This window comes from Kogia breviceps, chromosome 18 (assembly GCF_026419965.1).
Source record: "Kogia breviceps isolate mKogBre1 chromosome 18, mKogBre1 haplotype 1, whole genome shotgun sequence".
NCBI lineage: Eukaryota > Metazoa > Chordata > Mammalia > Artiodactyla > Physeteridae > Kogia > Kogia breviceps.
The window spans coordinates 17,998,556-18,020,327 of record NC_081327.1 but is presented as its reverse complement, the minus strand read 5'-3'; the positions used below and the strand labels follow the sequence as shown (position 1 = coordinate 18,020,327).

At 50.8% G+C, this 21,772-nt stretch overlaps 1 protein-coding gene across 1 annotated transcript in view; it reads right to left on the bottom strand.

Annotated features, from left to right (window-relative positions):
- The window catches only part of TSHZ3 (teashirt zinc finger homeobox 3), a 69,834-nt gene extending 52,644 nt beyond the window's left edge, over positions 1 to 17,190 (bottom strand). Inside the window, exons 1-2 of the mRNA XM_059044731.2 lie at positions 17,107 to 17,190; positions 15,554 to 16,238 (exon numbers count right to left, since the gene is read on the bottom strand). Coding sequence (XP_058900714.1) covers positions 15,554 to 15,593 — 40 coding nt within the window. The 5' untranslated portion in view covers positions 15,594 to 16,238; positions 17,107 to 17,190. The remainder of the gene's footprint in view (positions 1 to 15,553; positions 16,239 to 17,106) is intronic.
- Between the last annotated feature and the right edge of the window lie 4,582 nt (positions 17,191 to 21,772).

The window sequence follows — 21,772 nt, the reverse complement described above, 5'->3', positions numbered from 1 at the left end:
ATCACCAAATGCATACCATCGAACGTTCTGTTTGCAAAACAAAAAAAAACCAAAAAACAACTTTACTGATTCCTCCCAACCTGAGCTCACAGGACAGAGCGATGGGCTCCAAAGAGCCTGGAGCAGACTGTGTGTCCCGGCATCGGGACCACCTGTGACCAGCCAGGTTCCCTTTAACCTTGGCCAGTGAGTTCCTGTTAAAAATGGCCCCGCCATCCACCTAAGCCAGGTTCCCGCACAAGAGCTAATAAGTACGTGTTTGGTGAACTGAAAAATCATTACCACAGAACACGTCAAGTAATGAAAGATGTTTTCCTTGGAGAAATGTTAAATACTTCACTTCTTTCACAAGGAATGAGTACATGTGTTTCCAAATAATACTCTTCTCTCTCCCCACCCACACTTCAGCAGAAAGTCTGAAGCTCCTGGACCCAATTTGAACAAGCTCATGTAGCAGGGCTCTCAGAACCAAGAGCATGCTGTTATTTTATTCGTCTTCCTTTGCCCAGCTAACTATGTGTTTGTTCTATTACTTATTCACCTAACCATCTCGGTAGGAACCTCAGGCACGTAGCCGAGTGTTGGTGTTGCCTTACTCTTTTATACAGAAAAGCAAGAGAAAATACCACCACCACTGCCTCATAGATTAACCAGCCGTGGTCTTCCTAACTAATAATATACGAAAGAGCCATTTCACTCCAGGCCCACAGCAAAAACAAAGGCAGGAAATGGAATGCCAAGAAAGGGGAACATTTCACCACAGGAAAACCCCTGGGAACCCCATCTTCTCTCCCAAATAGGAATCCTCGCCCCCTTTTAAAAGCTCTTCCTTGAGCAGATGAGTAGGAACGACTGCATCTGAGGCTGTTCCAAGGTCTTTTAAGTGTTTCAAAATGTCTTTACCTACAGGGAGTCCCACTGGGTAAGCTGTGCTCTCTTTCTGTGGGTGACATCCTAAGGCTTCAGCGGGGTGGGGACCAAGCCTGCTTTGGGTCTAAGGCAGCTGAGCTGGGAAAACCCAAAATGACTTCCAGGTAACCTTGTCTCGTGGAACTGAGAGGAAAATGCCTATCATTTAGAAGAACATTCAAATGTCAAGTTGGCGTGGGGGTTAGTGCAGTCCTGGGTTTTCTCACTGTCACAATGACTTTGAACAGAGTATTCTATCCTGGCACACCCTTGCGACACAGGAGACCCGTGTCTGTTCCCCCTCCCTTGTCAAGGGGAGATGCTGAAACTCTGGTCAAAATGGACACTCACAAAACCAAAACCTCTAAAGAGTAAGCAACCCACACTTCCCTTGGGCCCCCTCTCTCTGTCTCTCATTTATTTTGTGCATCATTTAAACAGATGCCAGGGGTTACTGGAGAGGACATTAGATCCCAGCTACAGCTCCAGAAAAAATGACCTGCACCAACTTCTCCACACTTGAAGACTTTCCTTTTCCCCTGGGTTTTGTTTTCCTTTTTTAATGGGGAAGCAAATTTCAATCTGATTTCACCAGCACTAAAGGTTGATACTTTTTATATGTGAATTCACCAAGCTACCATAAGTGACTGACACAGAACTCTCTTCCCTTGCCCTTCCCTGATGAGCCACCACATCTTGGAATTGCTCTGGCTGACATTAGGCAATGTGTTTTCTCAGAAGTTATTTGGAAACGGGAGATGGCAACTACAAGAATTTCTCTTCAAGCACCAAAAGGAACTAACTACCCCCAACTGCCCATCTCCAAACAGCCGGAGCTCATGGGTGACAGGAGGTCCTCTTGACCCCCTGAACTCCATAAGCTACCTAACTGAAGCTCTCCACCCCCAGCCAAGCATCTTCTGGCATCGCTGGCTCTCCAACGGCACGGCCCTTGTAGGTCAAGGGCAGGCATTACCCAAGAAAATGTTGAACTTCAAGGGGTAACCACTATGTGGTCAGGAAACTCCCAGCTTTACTCAAAGGCTTAGAAGGCCACCAGGGGTAGCAGCTCAAGGACTCAAGCAGAAACTTGAAGTCAAAGTCATCCATCTCCCGGAGGTCAAGTTCTGAACAAGAATGCTCCTCCAGCCACCTGAGCAGGTGACACGTCTCTGAGGGGCTCCAGCAAGCCAGGCGGGTGCTTTTTTTCTAATTTGAATATTTCTTTCTTTCTCTCACCAAAAGGCCAGAGTGGTGGTTTTGTCACACCTAGTGGGCTCCCAGTGTACCAAGGGAGAAGGTGGACATCACGCCATGAGGGATAGCCCCTGGGGACTCCCATGTGATGCTTGGTAACCCATTCCCCAGGGCTGCTGTGCACGGGGAGCTGAGGGATGGACTTCTTGATCTGCTACACCCTGAAAACGGTGTCCAACTAAAAAAAGTGTGACTTTCTTCCTTCTCAGGAATTCTAATATTCAAAGCCTTTTTTCCTCATGCTAATTTTAGAAGTCCTGCTATTCTTTGGGAGGAGAATGGTGTGAAAATCAAGCATAGTATCCAAAAATAAAAGAGTAGATCTGTTTCAGGGCGTGCAGCATATTTAACTGAAAAGCAACTCCAGATATGCCACTTTCTATCGAGTCTTTAATACATTTTCCGATTTCTCCAGAATATTTTAGCTTCAGAAAAGGCAAGGATGAACTTCCTAATCTATGAATATTTTTTGTGACTGAAATGGGCACCCAAAATTTTTTCTGGATTGTAAGTGGGGATCTTTTCGGAATGTGATGCCAGGTGATCACTCAGGATGTGAGTCACTGGTGCGCTTCCCGGGGCCACACCAAGATGGATTACAAGTTTCCGTTCGGGACCTAGAGCATGTTCCATTTACAGCATGTTCCCAGGCAGGTGAAATGATACAGTGCTCTCTCCATGGACCCTGAAGGTGGACTTCATGGCATGCTTTGCAAGTCTCCCATCTTCACTAAAAAAAAAAAAAAAAAAAAAAATTCTTGTGATCTAAGGAATTCACTTGTTCTAGACCCCCTGGGACTGTGGAGTGGCGTGTGGTCCAGGTTTGCGGGCTCCACTCCTGTTCCTCGGGTCTGAAGCTCTCCTGAATGGCCCAGCGTGACGGCTAGGGGAGCTTAGAGAAAGGATGCTGGGAGGCTACCTGAAGACCCCAGCCACGGCTCCTCCAGCCAGGGAAGCCAGAGATTTGTGACAGGAAGTTAGAACTCTGTGTCAAGCCCTTCATGCAAACAATAAATATTACTTCTGCCCATAATCGGACTTTTCTCCAGCATCGTCTTTGAATGTTGAACCTTTTTCAATTAATTAAAAACTATGCACTGTAGAGTGCATATTTTATCAGCCCTCAGCTGCTTAAGTGTCTAGAAAAGACCAGGCAGTTTTTCTTTCTTTCTTTCTTTCCTTTTTTTTTTTTTCCAGGCAACCCAGAGCAAGTACTTGCAAGGGTCATATCTTTTTAATTATCTTTTCTCTCTTTGATTAATTATTCCGTCTGACAATAGCGTGTTTCTAATGCTATTCACCTGCCTTTGATGATTGACAACTTTTCTGTCTGATTCAGAGCAAACAGCTGCTGCCACAATCTCCTAGCAACCCGGGTGTGATGGATGAGCCCCCAAGATGGATGGCTGCAATAAATCATGTCTCCAGCCATAAAACTGAGAAAAGGGGATAAGAAGAGAAGCGAACAAAAAACAAAACAAGGTTTCTTCCCATGAGTGCACTCAGTTCCTTACCAATTACACCTGAAATGGACTTTGCACCTATTAATAGCAAAGTTTTCCTAATCAGTAAAAATGGGATGATGCATGTATCAAAGGTGTTTACAATTGTTCCTGCAAATTGGCACTTGTACTCCAATTACCTCCAACACTGCCCAAGTGCAAGGGCAGAGGATCAAAGTTTTGCTTTCTTCCTTGAAGTCTCGGCAAGAAACAATATCATCTTTCTGTTGTCAGATGTGATTCCAGGCACCAACAAAGGATATGAATCTGATTCTACCCGATTTTTGGCAGCAGCTGGACAACACCAAAAGTGAATCCTAAATCAGCCCGTGCACCGTGTCAGGCTGCTAATAAAGTTATTTCAAAATAAACAGACACACACACATGAAGTTGCATGGAGTTGGTGAGTGAAGACGCCACGTTCCCATTTGTTTCCCGTTCACGGGAGATACAGGCTTTTTACACGTCAGGGAAAAGTTTGTCCAAGAAAGCAGCAAGATACGAACGTTCAGCCCTTCCACAAATTCTCGATTCTCATTTCTTTAGATAAAAAAAGTCCCCGGTCTAACTTTCTGTCCCATCATTTTTTAAAATTAATGTCCACACGAAAAGTCATACAAGAAGCCCTAAATTTAATTAGCGGACCCAAATAAAGTTACATATTTAATAGAATGCCTGACAATTAAATTTGCACTATCGGGGCTCTCCAGTGGAGGAGACGGAGCAGGGAGGCCAGCAGTTTCTGTTTCCCTTTTTCCACCGGGGAAACCGGCGGCGGCAGGCCTCTAAAGCAGGAGGGAGAAAGGCCGCTTTACTGATGCTTCGCAGCAGCTGGGGGCCCGGTCAGTGAGCCAGCCTGCGTCCCTAAGTCCTTCCAGTAGGTGGGGGTGTCCCAGAGCAGCGCTCAGGGTGCAAAAGAACAAGAAGTGATTAGCCGGCAGGGCCTGGAAACAGCTGTCCACATCAGTCCTGGCGGGGGTCTGCGGGGGCCTGCGAAGGGGGACCGAGTGCAGACACAAAATGGGGGGAGGCTGCTGGGAGCAGGGGCAGGGTTAGATCATTTTTTAACTGAAATATTCCTGGGACATGGAAGTCTATGTTTCTTCATTCTCACACTGCTAACCAAGCCAACCGGTATTATTATTATTTTTTGAATAGTTATATTGTGCTAAGCTTTGCAGATACAGATTTTTTTTTTAAGCATGTCACAGAGTTTAAAAAATCAGACAAGGGTCCTGGCTTCGGCAAGTACAGCTCTGTTTATATTTTAATGTTTCGTACGTGACTGCCTCTGTTGGGGAAGAGAGAGAGAGAGAGAGAGAGAGAGAGAGAGAGAAGTTGCCTGTTAGTTTTAGTGTAAATCACAGATACCTCATTTTTCCTTGTGTCCTTGGAAATTATTCAAAATTAAACCGTCCCTCCTTTATGAGAGGTGGTGTGTCTTCTGTATTGTAAATGGGAGGGCCTGTGTCTGGTCAGCAGCAATGATAATTCAAGGCCAATCGATGGAAACACACACGCACACACAGGCCCCTACCCTGCCCCGGCTCTTCCAACTCTCAAGTTACAGGTTTACACGGCAAGTCTAAATAATATTCAAAATGATAAATGGCACCCTAAGGCCAGGATCCACCATCAATCTTTTTTTAAGGAACATCCATCTTCAATAACGCATGTCTGAATCCTGTGAAGCCAGGAGCCCTGAGCTTCATTTATACCACCCCTCACTAGCCAGGGAGGCTGAATGATACCTGTCAGCCCTGCTTGTTTTTCTTTTTTCTTTTTTTCCCTTGACTACTAAAGGGGGGGGGGGGATAAAAGAAGGAAAAAAAGAGAAAAGGAATGTGGGGGTGGGGGAAGTGAGAAGAGCGTCAGAGGTTGAGCTGCGTGGCTTAGCAGACAATATGAAAGAACATAACCTCGTCCATGCCTCTGCCAATCTCGTGCCCGCCCCGCCACACGCCCAGCCATCCATACGAAGCAGGCTCTCCTCCCTTCGCCCCTGAGTCTCCTCTCTCCTCCCTCTCCCTCTCGCCAAATCAGCAGTGCTCTCTCTGCAAGCCAGCCGTACTGTGTACAGTGGGAGGAGGAGGAGGACGAGGCAGCATCACATGGACCGGGCTTCCCCTCCCCTCCCCGTGTCTGGCTGGGGCCCATATGATAAATGACATATGTCATTCTGTCAGGAGGGAAGGGTGGGTCAGTGATGTATGACTCCGCTGAAAAGGAAATCGACTCTTTGGCATGGCGCAGCTCTTCACCGGGATCTAGTTTCAGAACTCTGAAATGAATTCTCCGACGTTTCAAGTGCATACTTAGGGCAGGCTGATGGGAGGCCTGGGGAAATCACACTCTTATCCTCCCCCCACCCTTCTGATGGCAAGAGAGGGGAAAAAAAAAAAAAAAAACACCAAACACGGCTCTGCCACTGGATACCTGCAAAAGGCCACACGCGTGTCAAAGTACCCAGCAGTCACACACCAAGGGTTATTAAAAAATGTGACTTTGGGGGGGGGAAAAAAAAGGAAAAGAAATGAAGTGGAGTAAGGTTAGTCCTTTTATTTATTTATTTTTTCATGGCAAAGGGCTGACACAAAAGCAAGATAAAAATTAGCATGTTTGAAGTAATCGTCCGCAGCTTGACATCTGCATAGTAAATTTTAAAGGAAAAAAATGTGTCAGACAGCCCTGAGCCGCTTCGCCCTCCCCCCTTTCATTAGCTCACTGCCAGGGTGGCACTGCTGAACCTCATTACGGCAAGAGGATTTATGAAGCTGAACCCAATGGCAAAGAAAAGGCATCTGTCAATAATTGTAGGGAGCTGCACTCACAGCTTTGAAATCTCATTAAGTATGCAGTTATCAGGCATAAAGATCAAAAACATTACTCAACTCCGACAGAATCTTATGGAGGAACATTAATTAGCAACAGGCCTACAGTACAAAAAAAAAAAACACACAGACTTCCTCTCACACCTGCCCAACCCACAAACCTAAAGCAACACTCCCCCTCCCGCCCGAAAAAAAATAATTCCAGGCATCTGAGACTGATCAAGAACATGAAACAAGAGAGACACATACAGAAAGGGGGAGAGGGAGGGAAGGGGTGGGCTGTGAGCAGGGAGGGAGGGGAGAGGAGGGCGGGGAAATTCAGTTGAGAAAGGCTTGGCGGTGAGGAGAGAAAAGGAAGAAGCTGTCAAACTTGAGAAGGATGTCAGCACTGGCCCTGATTACAGGGGCCTATGGAGTTCTCAGACCTTTTATCATCCTCACCATCAAAACCAGCTGAAAGTCACGGCAGGAGGGCTGGTGGCTGGCCTGCTGCAGCCCAGGCCCAGGCTGGGACCCCCAGACCCTGTCCTCAGCCCCTGCTCACCTGGCAGGCCGGGATGCCAGGCCTGGTGCCCAGGAGACAGGCCCTGCCCAGCCTTCCGCAGCACCCTGATTTCCCAGCCTGGTCTGCAGCCAGCCCGAGAAAAGCAACAGCCAGACCCAGCTCCCCGGGCCTCAGGCACAGTCGAGGGAACCACTTGCTGTCACTGCATCTCAGCACCATCCGCAAACACCTCTTTCTTCCTCCAGAGAAGAAGAGGCATCCCCTTCTCACACATCTACTTTCCCTTATTTTATTTCTGTGTATGCCTGATTTACAGACTCCTTGCATTACAACACACCGAAAAACAAAATATAAATGCAGAGAATTCACATCCAAGCCGTCAGGCCAACACTGGGTCATGAGACCTCTTGGCCTTTGTAGTACGTGAGACAGGGCCCGGCTGATGATGGGGGTCAAACCTCCCTGCTAGGTTGATTCCTGGTTATCCACAGGGAGAAAATTAAATGGCAAGGTTCCTCTCCCACCACATCCTCCACCTCCTGCAAGCGATGATGGCAAAGAAGAATTCGAACGTGTTTGGAAACATCCCGCAAGGACGGTGTGCTTGGGGTCTCTGGCAAACTTATGTCCTACGGTGGCCTGGATCCAGGGGAGGTGCACGGAGATGTGGCGGGGGGAGTTTCAAAGATCACTCAGGTTTCTGTCAAACAGGCAACGTCGGCCAACTCCATGGCGGGAGGTGCAACAGTCAGGCACGGTCCTCAGATGCCCCCATGAAAGGTGTATAACAATAGTAATAATAAAGCATATATTCTGTGCTAATTTCCCTTATTGCACTGTTACAGAAACATGGCTTTCTCTTGATATCCATAAGCACATGCTCCTATGTTCTCTCTCTCTCTCTCTCTCTCTCTCTCTCTCTCTCACACACACACACACACACAAACACACACACACACACATGCACACACGGCACTTCCCATAATCCCACACCATGAGGATGAGAAAACCTACAGAACAACCTCTCCCCTGATCTGAAAACTCTACTCTCATTCTTCTCTGAGCTCCTCTTCCATTCCTATACCTCTTACTTCATTCCATAGGCCCTTCTGAAGCGTTTACCTCTCTCCTCTCCAGCAATAATGGTCACCTCTTCTTAATTAGCCACATCTTTAAGGAAAGGGGAACTAAGATTCCTAGGCAACCAACCTGAAGACCCTTTCAAGCCAAGGCCCATCCTTTCCAACCACTGACTCTCCTTTGGAATATCAATGAATACAGCTCGGATAAATTGTCACCTATGACCGAAAAGAGTTGAGAACACTTGTCTATAAACCAGACTTGACGAGAAGGAATTTTAGCAGGAGTGTTACAATAAGGTGTTTATATTTTTTATGCGCTTACCATATTACCTTTATTATGTGTAACATCAAAGTGATTATAGCAATTACATTTAACAGAATTAATTACAGAACTTCCCATCATCCCGGGATACATAATGCATTAGAGGTAAGGCAAAGAAAGAAAACATCTTGATTGTAGTAACTATTGTTGGTGTGTATTTTCCCTGGCAGCAATGCCAAACCAACTGCAGCTTTCAGGAAGAGCAGGGCAATGGAGACAGAGAGCTTTAATCAAAAATGAGGTATATTTCCCTTAACTTAAGTAACACTTTTGCCTAATAATATGTTGGCACTATTGGACATATAAAATCAATTTAATTTTTTAAGCATGAATCTTTAGAAGGCACTGGTTAATCCACCCAACCAATGTTACTACATAAAGGAGAAAGCACATGGGTGAAAGACTTACAAGCTTTTACGTATGCAAAATAAATTCACTCAAGGCTTCATTAATATTAATTTAAATTCAAAACCCATTTACATTAAATTGTTCATTAAAAATTGCCTATTTTATGCAACATGCATTTCTCAAAGAACTCAGAGGAAACTGAATACATAGGACTAGATTTAATGACGGGGATGGAAAATCAAAAGTAAATGAATTGGAGTCATGTCATGTATATTACCCAACAGCCCTTTGCTCTCCAAGGGATGGGATCCAGTTTGGGGAACAAACAGGCATTCAAAGTATTTTGCTTTCTGCTACTATAAACTTGTGAACGTGACTTTCTGGGTCTACCCAAGAGGAAGAAGGAAACAAGAGAAATTGGTGGAATGGAAACCAGTCCAAAACCAGACTGGGGAAGGAAGCAGGTACCACCTCAGAATCTCACCTGGACTCAGAGCATGGAGAGTTAGGCTTGCTTTTTAAAAAGTTACCTTAGCGAACATGTGCCAGTACCCATCTTGGTCTAGAATTAATAGTTTCTCTCTCCCCATTCACTCTGCGCCCTGCAATCCTTTATTCCCAAAGCAAAGGAATCAGGAAGATGACAGGAAGTTGGTGAGTTCCTTGCTTTGGCGCCCTCCCCCTTGAAGACAATCTGAACTTACACTGTTTCCCCAACAGCTGTTCTGGATGAAGAAAACACAGTCATAATTAATAACATGTGTCCTGACAGTATGAATTAATAATTTATCATTAAGCCCAAACAAATTTAAATTATTCTTCAAGAGCCACACCTTAGCACATTTGAGAAAAATAAGGTAAGGAGATGGTCGAAAAGTCCAGGCAATGTGACCTTCAGAAAAATGCTTTCCCGACCCCCAATACGTCTCTTAGGCCACTCTTGTTGAAATACTAAAATAATTTACAGAATTGAAAGTAATTAAACCCGAGAATCTAAGTGCTGATCAAATCAAGTGTATGTGCTCAAAATGTCTTTTTTTAAATGGGGCTTATAAAATATTCAATATTTGGTCAAGGACACTATGTAATCTTTCTAATAAAGGTTCCTAAAAGTGGAGTATGATAGTCGTTCAGGAAAGTGGTCATATGCAGATTTTGTTCTATTACTGTTTTTTTTTAACTTCCAAAAATGCATAGCATCCTTCTAATCACAAACAGTAACCTGATTTTTTACACCCATGTCTAACGTAAATGTTTACAATTGTTGAAAAATTTGAGAAAGCTACCAAATTTACGTATCCGTTCCTTAAAATTCAGGTAGAAGACCCCAGAAAGGAAAAAAAAATATTCATAGCCATTGTTTAGTAGAATTTGAAAATTAATTTAATGACTAACTGCAAATACTGGAAACTAGAATTAATCTGTCTAGATTTTTTTTTAAAGGCTTACAGACATTTAAATGCAAGTATCGAGACACTTTATCAACCTAACATAAAATTGTCATCTTATCTTATTATATGACTATTTTATGCATGTGTCAAAAGAATTTAAAAATGACTGCCTGTCTATTGAGTCTAATTACAACTGCACATTATCTGTCTCGATGTACCAGTCCATATCATTGTTACCAAATACAATATATTGTATTCACCTTTCATTTTTAACTTCAGACAGAGAAACCACAATTTGGAGCATAACCAGAACACACACACACACACACACACACACACACACACACACGCACGCTGAACACCTGAGAGGGTCCAGGGTGAGTGATACCACTGTGTTGTCCTGTCCTATTTCCTTGCACGGGCTGCAGGATGATGGTACAGGGGTGTTACAAAACAGCTTCTTTGAAAGGCCTACCTACCTGGGCTGCACAAAAACACACAGAGTAGACACACACCCTATTTTTTTTTCTCTACTACAAGACTAAAGCTATTTTTATAGTTTGTCCAGTGACAGGCAGGAATAAAAATGGGCCAGCAGGAAAGCCTCACAAAGTACACTCGGCATAACTGGCCTGCTCCTGTTATTGGATTTAAACATGGCTGTGGGGCACCAGGACCAGGACTTCCTATCCTCTCCCTGCTCCTTCCCCGCCTGCATCCACAGCCCTCGCCCCAGCCTGGCTCTGCCAGACACCAGAGAAAGACAAAGGCCCCCAAAAGTGCCAGGCGCTTCGCCCTCAAGAAGGTGACCCTTCTCCCTCCAGAAACCCAGAAGCGGAGGGAGGGGAAACGAAGGGTTTTCATTCTGGGAACTCACCTGGGTTTCACGGCATTTCCCCCGGCCCTGAGCAGTCACCTTTCATTCTAATCAGTTTACAAAACAATCTTTAGTAAAAAAAGAGAAAAAAAATGCAGACTTGTGAGGCAATTTGGGGAATAACTGCTGAGACATCAGTTATTGACTACCTGGCTCCCGTTTACCAGCACGCTCAAGGCAAAACTGAGAACAAAATGACAACATCAACTGCTCACAATCAAGGGTGGCCCTGGAGAGCACTGAAGCCCTAACTGACAGTTGTCAAGATAATGGGGGCACAGCAGCTGATTCGGGAAGCTTCTCTCCCCTGTGTGGATGTCCAGGGGAATAGCCTTGCTTTCTGCCCTCTTTGTTTTTCTCCTTCAGCTTCTTGATTTCTCTTTTTTTAGAATTTACATTGCTCCTTTCATTTTGTAGGAAAAGGGGTGCGGGGAATCACAGAGCGACCGAAACCAGTCATTTTGTCACCTTGCTACGGGGTAGAACGCCTGGCCAAAGGAGAGACGTGTGGCAGGTTTGAGAGCAAATAAATTCCCAAGGCTGATGCCGAAATGCCTTCCTGAATGCTCCATGTACTTCCAAGAGAGAAAAGCTCCTCTCTGGAGCTGCCTGATATGTGGACAAGACTTAGGAAGGTTGGGATGGTGTTACTTGGACACCGCCAGGTGTGCCATCTTTTAGTTTGCCCATGTCTATGGGCAAAGTAAAATGCCCCAGGCTGTGCCACCATGAGCTATCCTATTCCTTGGGGACCCACAGTGATCTGTTACCCCAGAAGGTCCTAAGGGGTCCAAACCACTTTGACAAAAGTCAAGATGCTTGAAGGTTTACCTTTGCAGTGGGACCACCTAAGAACTCCATGGAAGGTTATTCTCTTTCACCAAATAATACTCAAAAGGTCAGTGGCAAGTTGTCATTTGTTGGATTTTTTTTTTTTTTTGAGGGGAGGGTGGAGTTTAGGCAATGGCTTTTTAATGATTTTACACTTCCTTCCAGAAAATGAACAGGAAAGAATAAAACGTGATCTGCTACTAAGTACTGCTTGACTTTCTTTTCCGGTATTTTCAAAAAAATACTTGTTGAAAAACAAATGCTACACATAGGAGAGAGGGAAAATGGTCGTTTTGCCCAAAGGACAGGGGCCTCTGTAACCCCGCTCCTCTGAACTTCTACAGGCAATGGCATTTGTCCAGCACAAATGTATAGCCCTTTAAAATTACATGCCTGGAGAAAGGAAACTCCTGCCCGGGTTTCTCTTCAGCAGGTGAAGAAATTTCTCTCTCCGCTTTAAGAAAAGACACTAAGCCGTGCATAATTTCTATCAAAAAGAGAAAAATCCTAAAGGGCAGAAATACGTCTTTTCAGGGATTCTTGGAGCCTGCTTTGGCCTTCTGGAGAACAGTGTTACATTTGGCCTAGATGTAAAAACTGTGTGCACCTGTGTGCTATGTCTGCACGCTCTCCCCAGCTCTCAGCCCTTTGTGGTTGTTTTTCTACCCCCAGACCATTAAAAGGGCCCTAATTCCTATGACATGATTATCCAGGTACCAAAGCCCATTTGTCACCTGCAGCAGAAAATTGAGTTAATGCACAACTAAAGGCAGCCAGGACTGTGTAATATCAACTTGATTACATCAAACTAGCTGCAAACCTAATTCTGCTGGATGACACTGCGTCGAGCTTGTCATCTCCAATCATTAAAGCTGTCAGGAATCCATCAGGTTTACAGCTAATTAGGTGAACACTAATGAAGCTGGCAAAACAACTTTTCTTTTTTTATGGCTGAGCGGACCTTTCAGTTTGGAGGGGGGAAAAATTCTCGAGTCTCCTCAAGGTTGCTGGGGAATGGATTTCCAGTTACCAATCAGCAGACATCTTTCTTTTTTTCCCACTCTCTATCAGTACAAAGCAATCAATTTGTCATCACTCCCAGTATGCCACAAAAGCAGGCATGAACCTTATAACTTGCAGCTAGGAGAACTGAAAAAAGGAGAAAAAAAAATGGGAAGTTTCTTGTCCATCCAAATAAACAAACAAACTCACACAGCACACTTATTGGCCTGTGCATACTTATCACCAGCCTGGATGTGGAAGGTTTTTTTTTTATTCCTCCACTCTCCTAAATAAGTAGCCCTTCAGACATTCCCCCCCTCCTCCACACGTCCATTAGGCAGAGGCATTCTGATAAAGTAAATCCAAAACCAGGGTATGAGAAAGAAAAAAAAGCACTCATGCTGCCAACTTCTGATTGACCATTAAGCTATTGATGAATGTGCCTGTCAGGAGAGAGACAATTAAATCAAATATGAAACAAAGTCGTTTTGACGGGTCATTTTGATAGAGCAAAACCATTCTTCCAGCTCCTATTAGTAGTGCAGTCAAGTTTTTATATAATGAATATTTCTTAACTGACCTGAGATTTCCTGGCTGGCTTTTTAAAAGGTGCAAAAAGGTTAGTGAACAGGTTGCTTTAAAAAAAAAAAATAGATAAATAAAACCAACAGCACATTTCCTCCTCCTCTAATATTTTTAGCAGAAATTTATCAAATAAGAGTCTCAGATTGGCAAGGTAGAAGAGAAAAGATGAAGCAACGGCGGAGAGGATTCTAAACCAAATGTAAAGATGCAGTCACATATGGTTCATTTGATTGAGGCACACAGATACCTTCAAATGTGCATCCAAAAAGGAAAGAAAAAATCCCAAAGACTGGAAGCAGTCCAAGACACTCCCTACTGCCCAACTTTGTGAAGGAGTCCTCCAAACTTTGAGAGTTTATTTTGGGTAGATAAGCTCATTGCTTGAGCTTGGAATTTAAAGTAGAAGATGGGATAGGCAAAAAGCACCAGCCAGGAGGTGACTTGAGAGGCAGCACCCTCCCTACAACCACTACTGGGATTTTCAAACTTTCTAAATTTGGGTAACCCTGAGGACAGAAAGTAAAATGTGTAATATATGCCCCAAACCAAGTCCGTTTTCTTCTACGATTTTCTTAGGACAGTAACAGGACAGGACATTTTGGGGAGAAGAAAGAACAGCATTTCCTCTCTGCGACCCTGTGTGAGAAGACTCAAGTTCAGATGCAGCCGGTGTGTGAGCTCTACTGGCAGTGCCGGCTGATGGGATGGAAATGACCATCACCGTCACCCCCACTGCTACTACAGGCGCTCCGGGGCAACATGGGCACCATACTTTCATCCAAAAAGGGCACCAAGCAATGCCCTGACCCTTCTCCCTCCTCTCCCTTCTTCCACAAAAGCAAAGAACAGAAAAGAAAGGAAAAGAAGGGAAAAAAAAAAAAGGAAAGAAAGGAAACGAACCTCCACTTAACCCTCCCCTTCAGGCAGCATCATGAACCTCTGCACATCTGAGTGTTACTCATATCAAAATACATCCTGTCCATATGTGGTCCTCTCAGCAATCTGCCCCAAATCCCAGAAGTTGCACTGACAGGGCCCTAGTGACGTCACAGAGCTTGGCCTCACCATTTCAAGTGATTTATTGATGTTTATTGGGAATGAATAGATCAAAGGCAGCAGCATGATGGGCGATCAATCAGTCATCAAATCAAGGGTGGCAAAGGGCCAGAAACCCTTCTTCCAAGCAACATGCCCCCAACTGACATTATTGCAAAATAATGTTATGTGTGTGGGTTTTGTTTTGCTTTCAATGATGCTTTTTCCAGAAAAGAAAAAAGAAAAGAAAAAAAAAAAAAAAAAAGAAAACCCGGCTCAGTCTTAAAAGGAGTTGACACTGCTGGAAAAAAAAAAAAAAAAAGAGAGAGGTGGGGGGTGATGGGGAGAAAGTACTCAGACACGTCCCAGAACTAAGTGCTATGAGGAGATGAGGATGGGAGAAGCAGCGGAAGGAGGGTGGGGGTGAGCAAAAACAAACCGGGGAAAAGGGAACGCCAGCATCTAACATCGACTTGACAGTCATCTGACAATACCCAGACCCTGTGCGCTCTGCTTTCCACCGCTGTGCCCGGTTTGGGCCCAATAAATGAAGAATCAATCGGATTAGCAGTAAGGTGGCCGAAGGGACCCGCTCGCTCACTCGCTCGCTCTCTTTCGCTCGGCAGAGACACCAGGCAGTCCCCCGCCGGCCGGCCGCGGGAGGACACGGAAGGTGTCCCGGAGAACTCAGGTGACCCCGCCCGCCCCCACAGAAAGAGACAGAAGAGGGCTCCTTCCCATTCTCTCCGCGGCCAGGCAGAGAGCTGAGGAGGCAGGGACCCAGCCCGGCTCAGTTCGCCGCGAGCGAGCACGGTTCCCGAAGTGGGTGCGAGCGGGAAGGGGCGGGGGGGGGAGGCAGAGCGCAGCGGGGCGTCCGGGGGGCGCCGGTCCGTGAGGCGGGCGCACGCACCAGACAGGAGAGCGGCGAGCGAGCCCGGCGCCCCGGAGTTACTCTGCGCGGCCAGAGCGAGAGGGGCGAGGAGCGGGGCAAGAAGCGGGGTCGCCGCCGGCTGGAGACGCGGGGCGAGGAGAGGAAGAGGAGGCGGAGGAGAGGAGGAAGGGGAAGCGGCTCGTACCTGCTGCGCGCCGGGGCGCCTGCTGCTTCCTCCTCGGCATGATGCTCCTCCGGCGACTGCCGCTACCGCCGCCGCCGCCGCTGCCGGGCTGAGGAGAGGGAGGGAGGGGCGGCGGGCCCGCGGGGGGGCGAGGCGGGCCGGCTCTCAGCCTCCCCCCCGGAGAGCGGCCGCCCGCAGGATGCTGCTGCGCCCCGGCTCTCCGCGTCCCCCCCGCTCCGCGCTCCGCCGCGATCCCCGAACGTGCGGAGGGAAGAAGGAGGGCGGGCGAGGGAGGCGCGGGGAGGGAGGAGCGCGGGGGGAGGAGGAGGCAGAGGAGGAGGAGGTGGTGAAGGAGGAGGAGGAGGAGGACCGCGCTGCCGGAGGATTGGGAAGTTTGACAAATCGCTCCAGAGGCCGGAGGAGGAGGGGGCGGGGAGGAGCGGCGGCCCTGCCCCCCCCCGCCCCGTCCCCAGACGAGGTGCGCGGGGTTCGGGGCCGGGGGGCGGGGAGAGGAGGAGAAGGCGGGCAGAGGGGTGGGAGGAGGAGCGCGGGAGCGGCCCCGGCCGGTGAAGCCCCGGCCCCCGCCCCGGGCAGGGGGTCACGGCATCTGAGGGGGCGCTCAGCCGCCGCTGCCGCGGCCCGGGGCTCGGCGGTCCAGTCTTATGCCCGCTGCGCGGCTGGAGCGGCGGCGTCGGCAACAGGCAAGCTTAAAGGAAAAGGAGATGATCGTGTCACTCGCCCGCCCGCGGGGGCGCCGCGCCCCCGCTCCCGGCCCCGGGCCTGTCTAGGACCCCCGCCCAGTCCGGGGAGGGGGTGCCGCCCCTCCGCCTCCGCCCCATGCGCGCAAGCAGGGGCGCGGCGCCGGCCCGGCCGAGCCCGTCCCGGGCCGCTAGCTACTCCCGCCCGCCCCTCTTCCCCACCCGGCCTCGCCCCCTAGCCGTCCCCCGATGCCCCTCCCGGGCCGCACTTCTCTCCACACACCGCGTCCAAAGCCCCCAGCTCGGACCCCCGGGCCTGGGCCCGCGCACCCCGGGGATGCCAGGGCCCGCGAGCGGGCGCCGGCGCCCTCGGGGGAGGAGGTGGGCGCGGGCCCGAGTGGGTGGGGGCTGCTCTCAGACCCCACGCCACCAAGGCTTCTCCCCCGGGACCCGCCGCAGCCACTTCCCCCAATTTTTTTTTTCCGGGCAAACTTTCCCGGGCCGTCCCGGGGATTGGTGTGGGAGGGGGTGCCTCCAAGTTTCCTCTCCAGACTGGGAAGATCAGGGTACCTCCACCCCCGCCCCTCGCCACCTAGGCGCCGGGGCGCGCCCCCCACCACCGGCGCAGGCAGATCCCAGGGCGGGACGGCAACGGGGTCAGAAACTCGGGCACCCAAGCCCATCCCTCGCCCCAGGGCGCCCCGAGAGGGGCCACCGCGCCCTGCGCCCGGCCAGCCAGCAGTACTGAGCAAAAAGAATTGATTATTGATTGGGTGATTGGGATCGCTGAGACTCGCGGCGGGCCGGGCCGGCGGGCCGTGGAGAGGAGGAGCCGGCAGGGCTGCACTGGCTGCGGGGTAAAGCGGGCTCACTTACGGGCGGCCGCTAAGGCGCTGGTGGGCCGGAGCTCACTGGGACGACCCCCCGGCGGCGCCGACTGAGCGGGAGCCGGAGAGGCGCGGGCGGCGGCGCATCGATGCGCTGCGGGCTCGATTGCGTCTCCCTAGGCCAGCTCTTGGGCCGGGAATGGGGCGGCCGCGGCTGGGCCGGCTCCGGGCGCTGCCGGGCGGTGTTGGCGGGAATGCGGGGGCGGCCGCCAGGCCCACTGCCCCCGAGGCGGTGCTGCGCCCGGGCGCGCCGCTGGGGCTCAGGGAGTTTCCTGGGCCCCGCGTCCGAGAGTCCCGGCGAGGGCCGGAGCCCAATGCCCTGGGACTGGCTGCCTGAGCGCTCCGGGAGCTGCAAACCCTGGCCTTCTTCCTTCCTTCCTTCCTTCCTCCCCCCCCCCACCCCCCGCCTTATGTTTCTTTTTTAGTCTCTCTCTCCTTCTACCTCCTCTTCTCTTTATTTTTTCTTTGTGATTGTTTTTGCAAGTTTGTTTTAAAAGTTCACAGGCATGCTTTCTGTTTTAGACTAGGAGACCGTGATCTCACCCTGACGGTAAGATCAAAAGTCTCCGCTCGCCCCCAGCCTAAGAGCTTGGGCTCGGTCCAGACGCCTCCCTGAATGCAGATGTGCCGCCGCCGTCCTCCCAGGCTATAAAGCCGTCTCCTGCGCCTTGGCGCGCGCAGGAGCGCTCGGAGTTGCGGGATGCGGACCCCGGGTGGTTGCGGGAAGTCGGAGTCGAGCGGAGGCTGGGCTCGGAGGTTGGCCTTGTGAGGCGGACTCGGGGGCGGGGGCGCGGCGTGCAGTTGGTGCCTGTGGCCGCAGAGGCCAAAACGACTGTCCCTCCAGGCCCGGGAGACGCGGCCGTAGGGCGTGAAACGCTTTTTGCGAACGAGAAAACGGTGAGTTGGCAGACGCCGCCCGTGGCCTCAGGATTCTAGGATTCTGGTTGCGGCACTGAGCACCACTTGCCTGAAGGAGGGTAGGTGCCGCGGGAGGTCATCTCCTGCCAGCCCCCGGCTCACCTTTCACGCGCCGATCGCCCACTTAGGCCCGCCGGTTGTAGTGAGTGCACGGCGCTGGGCGCCGCGCACGGAAGGCTGAGTTTCGCCCTGGCTTGTGCTCCCCCCTCCTCCTTTCCTGCCTCGCGCTGCTCTCCCAACCTCAGTTGCCTCCGCCCCCTCCCCCTGCCGGCCGCGGCCTGAGCTCCCGTCTCCGCGCCGCCGGCAGCCACCGCCTGATCGCTGCCTCGCCCTCCCCAGCTCAGGCGCCGCGCGGAGTGCAACCGCCCCAACATCTGTCCGTCCAACCATTGGCGCATCCATCAGTGTCAGTGAGCTGCACATCGCCGCGACAGCCCGTCACGCACAACACGGGCTATGTTGAATGCATATTGCGACCGCGCTACTTTGCCCGGACACGCAAACAGGGCTCTGGCCCGGCTTGGCACAGTCTGGAACTCGGATCTCTACGGGGATCCTTTAGCCACACGCACTCCCTTGAATATCGGGACCTCTAAACATGACTAGTTTTGCAGGCCATTCTAAGGATGGGACAGATGCAGGGGGACAGTGTCAACCTTGCATTCCATCAAGTTCTCTCTGCCCCTTTTCTGTGCACTGGGTACGGCATAGGAAAGAAGGAAGGGAGGTTTCCCAAATCCGCAGCACGCACAGTATAGACCTGGAAGTTACCTCAACTCCGTGGCTTAAACCCGCTTTAGCTGGGCCGAGTGTGAGGCTGTCGAGGTCACCAGGCAGGTCTTAGCCAGGAGGTCTCAATCTAAAACTTTGCCAGGCCCCGCCTGGCTGCTTTGTAACGTGGCCTGACAGCGAGGAGCGAGAGGAGGGAAGAAAACACGGAGCCCAGTGAGAACCACGGGCTAGATTTAGGGAGAAATAGCGTCTGGGTGGCAGTAAGTCTGTAATTCACATTTTATTTACAGAGGGAGAGAGCAGGGTCATGCGTTGGAGAAGCCAGTGCTTTGCAGGGGGTTCCCGGCAATTCTTCCAGAGTGCTGACCCCGGCGGTGGTGGCATGTTCCCCTGCTTTTGCTTCTTGCTTTTCCCTATCGCCCCCCCGCCCCCCTACAGTGTCCAGAAGACAGACACCTTCACATATGTCCCCGATCATATGATCGGTCTGGCCGGGCCAAAGGGCCTTTCTTGTCCTCCCAAGAACTTCAGAGGAAGAGCGAACATAGAACCTACTCCTCCTCGGACATCTGCGGGGCGGCTGTCCCTGGCACTTTCCCTGATATATCTGCATTATTCCTACTGTGAATGTATCTGTCCGGGTGCCTGGTGAGTTCGGCCCTCCGAGTCGACTACAAAAGCAGGTCAAAACCTGTGCGTCTATTCGTTCCGCGATTCCCGAGTTTGAAGGGATACAGGAACTGCTTTCCGGCGTGCGCCCAGGTCTGCGCGGTTCCGGAGGAGGCCAGAGACGGCCGCGGCGGCGCTCGCTGGGGCTCCTTTCTCGGAAAGGACGGACCACGCTGTAGGGTGCGGGCTTCGCGCACCACATCCAGCGGCCGAGCCGTTTTCACGCTAGACTAGAGGGCGGAAAAGCCCGCGCCGGGCGGAGGAGCTAGAATTCTGTAGAAGACACACTGTATAGAAATCTTTGTACCCCACTCTGAAGAGTTGCAGAGACCATTCCTTTGAAAAGCACAACAGGCTTCCGCCCCGCACAAGCACCTGGCAACTTCTTACACGCGTGAGTCACGCAAAAAGTAACCTCCAGGCCAGTTAAATGCTCCCACCTGTGGGAAGTGACGTGTTTCTGGGAATAATTTTTTACACCCCTAAAAGTAAAAGGAGGAGAAGTTGCCTAAGGGACAGTGGGGAGACACCAAAATGTCCGGATGCAAACACCCATAAGGGAAACTGGCGGCTCCCGTTGCGACCAGGTGGCTCACCCTGTTAAGAGCACCGAAAATTCCCAGGGGCCATGAAGACAACTCCTGACCCCCCAAGATTGTGCCTGGGGCCCAGTAGAACCCCGCTCCTTCTCCGCGGCGGGATGCTGAGCCCCGTTCACTACAAATGCTTCCAAACGTGGCTCCTTCAGGTCAGGGGTTAGAAGCCCGACTCCAGCTCTTGAAAGTCAAGGAACCCCAGGCCGCAGTGCCCGGGCCTTCCTGAGCGGGTATCTACCACCCCGGGGGTGTTCCTCCCCTGGGCTAACCCGAGCCCGACCCTGACGAGTTGGGGAGGTGGGAAGTACGCAGGCGTGACTCCAAACAAGTGTGCGGTGGACGGGCAGGGATCCGGCCGCAGCGCGCTGCGTCTGGAGTCGGGAAGTTCGCGCTGGGGAAGGAGCAGGCGGGCCACCGCCGGGAGGCAGCCGAGGTTGTCTTCAAGGTGCTGTTGAGGGCAGTGGGTGAGAGTCCGCCGGACCCAAGCCAAGATGAATGAAGGTGTGTCCTCATTTGGGATGGCCAGGAGGGAAAAAGCCTTCCGGAAAGAAGCATCCTTGAAGCTGCCGGTCCAGACCGGGTAGCCAGGTTAGGCTGGGGGTCCAGGGGCCTAAGCCCAGACCTTGAAGAGGGTTTCTCCGTGCCCCGAGGGAGGCGCGGGCCGCCTGGAGGGACAGGGCGCGCTCTGGGAGTCTGCACCCCATTTCAAGGTGTGAGGGCATCTGACCGGGCGGTGGGCCTTTGGGGACCCACTGCCTGCCCGGCGATGCCAGGGGAGGCGGCGCCAAGTGCTCTCTAGCCCTCGCCCTCCTGAAACGCTGGCCCTCTGGTCTGGCCGCTTTCACACTCCTCCTCACCACAATCTGGGCTAGGCAGTAGGAAGTACCCTGGGTGCAGGGAAGCTGACTGCCAGCACCTGCATACCTCAACCAAGAATTGGGCCCGGGACCTCAGCGCCTGCCAAAACGCGAAGGATTTGGACCCTGGGGCCAGGCCCTAGGCAGACGGTTAATTGTTTGCTAAAAGTGCATTTACACAGCAGTGAAGTTTGTTTCTCTTTTTCCGGTAGCTTTGTTTTAACGAACCAGATGTTTTGTCTGTAAATTCTCCCAAGAACTTTTACAGTTTTGACGTGCAATAAACCTTCGAAAATCAGAGCGGTATATTAATGCCACTTCTGTGGAGCCTTGGGGGAGCTGCATCAGGCGTGCCTGGATGGGAGCTGGGGGCGGGGCAAGGCACTCCTGGAAGAAAAGTAGGAGACACATTGGCCCAAGGTCAAGAACTGGTGTTGAGAATGTGAAGCGCCCCCCCCCCCGCCCCACCGACACTCGGGTACACACGCTCCCAAACCTTCCCCTCAGGCGGGGGCTCCCTACTTTATAAATTTCTTGTGGCTCCACCACAGAGGCCTGTCCCAGCTTTGCCAACTAGTCTCACTGCAGGTCTGCTAATCCCACCAGGACCTCCCGACTCAAAGGCAAAAGGACCTTTGATCTTCCCTGGCCAGCCTTGAGGTTCCCTGTCAGCTGGGGCGGGTCAGAGCAAGGCGGCCCCCGGGCTGTCCCTGAACTCCTGGGCATGACTGGGGCTTCCTAAACTTTGGATGGAAGCCCCCTAAACAGCCAGGGCTGGCAGGTCCCCCTCCTTGATGCCTAATTGTTTTCTTTTTTTCCCGACTCGGGATTTCCAGGACAAATACTAAAAACTATGCACCTAACAGGGAGGGAGGGAACACGG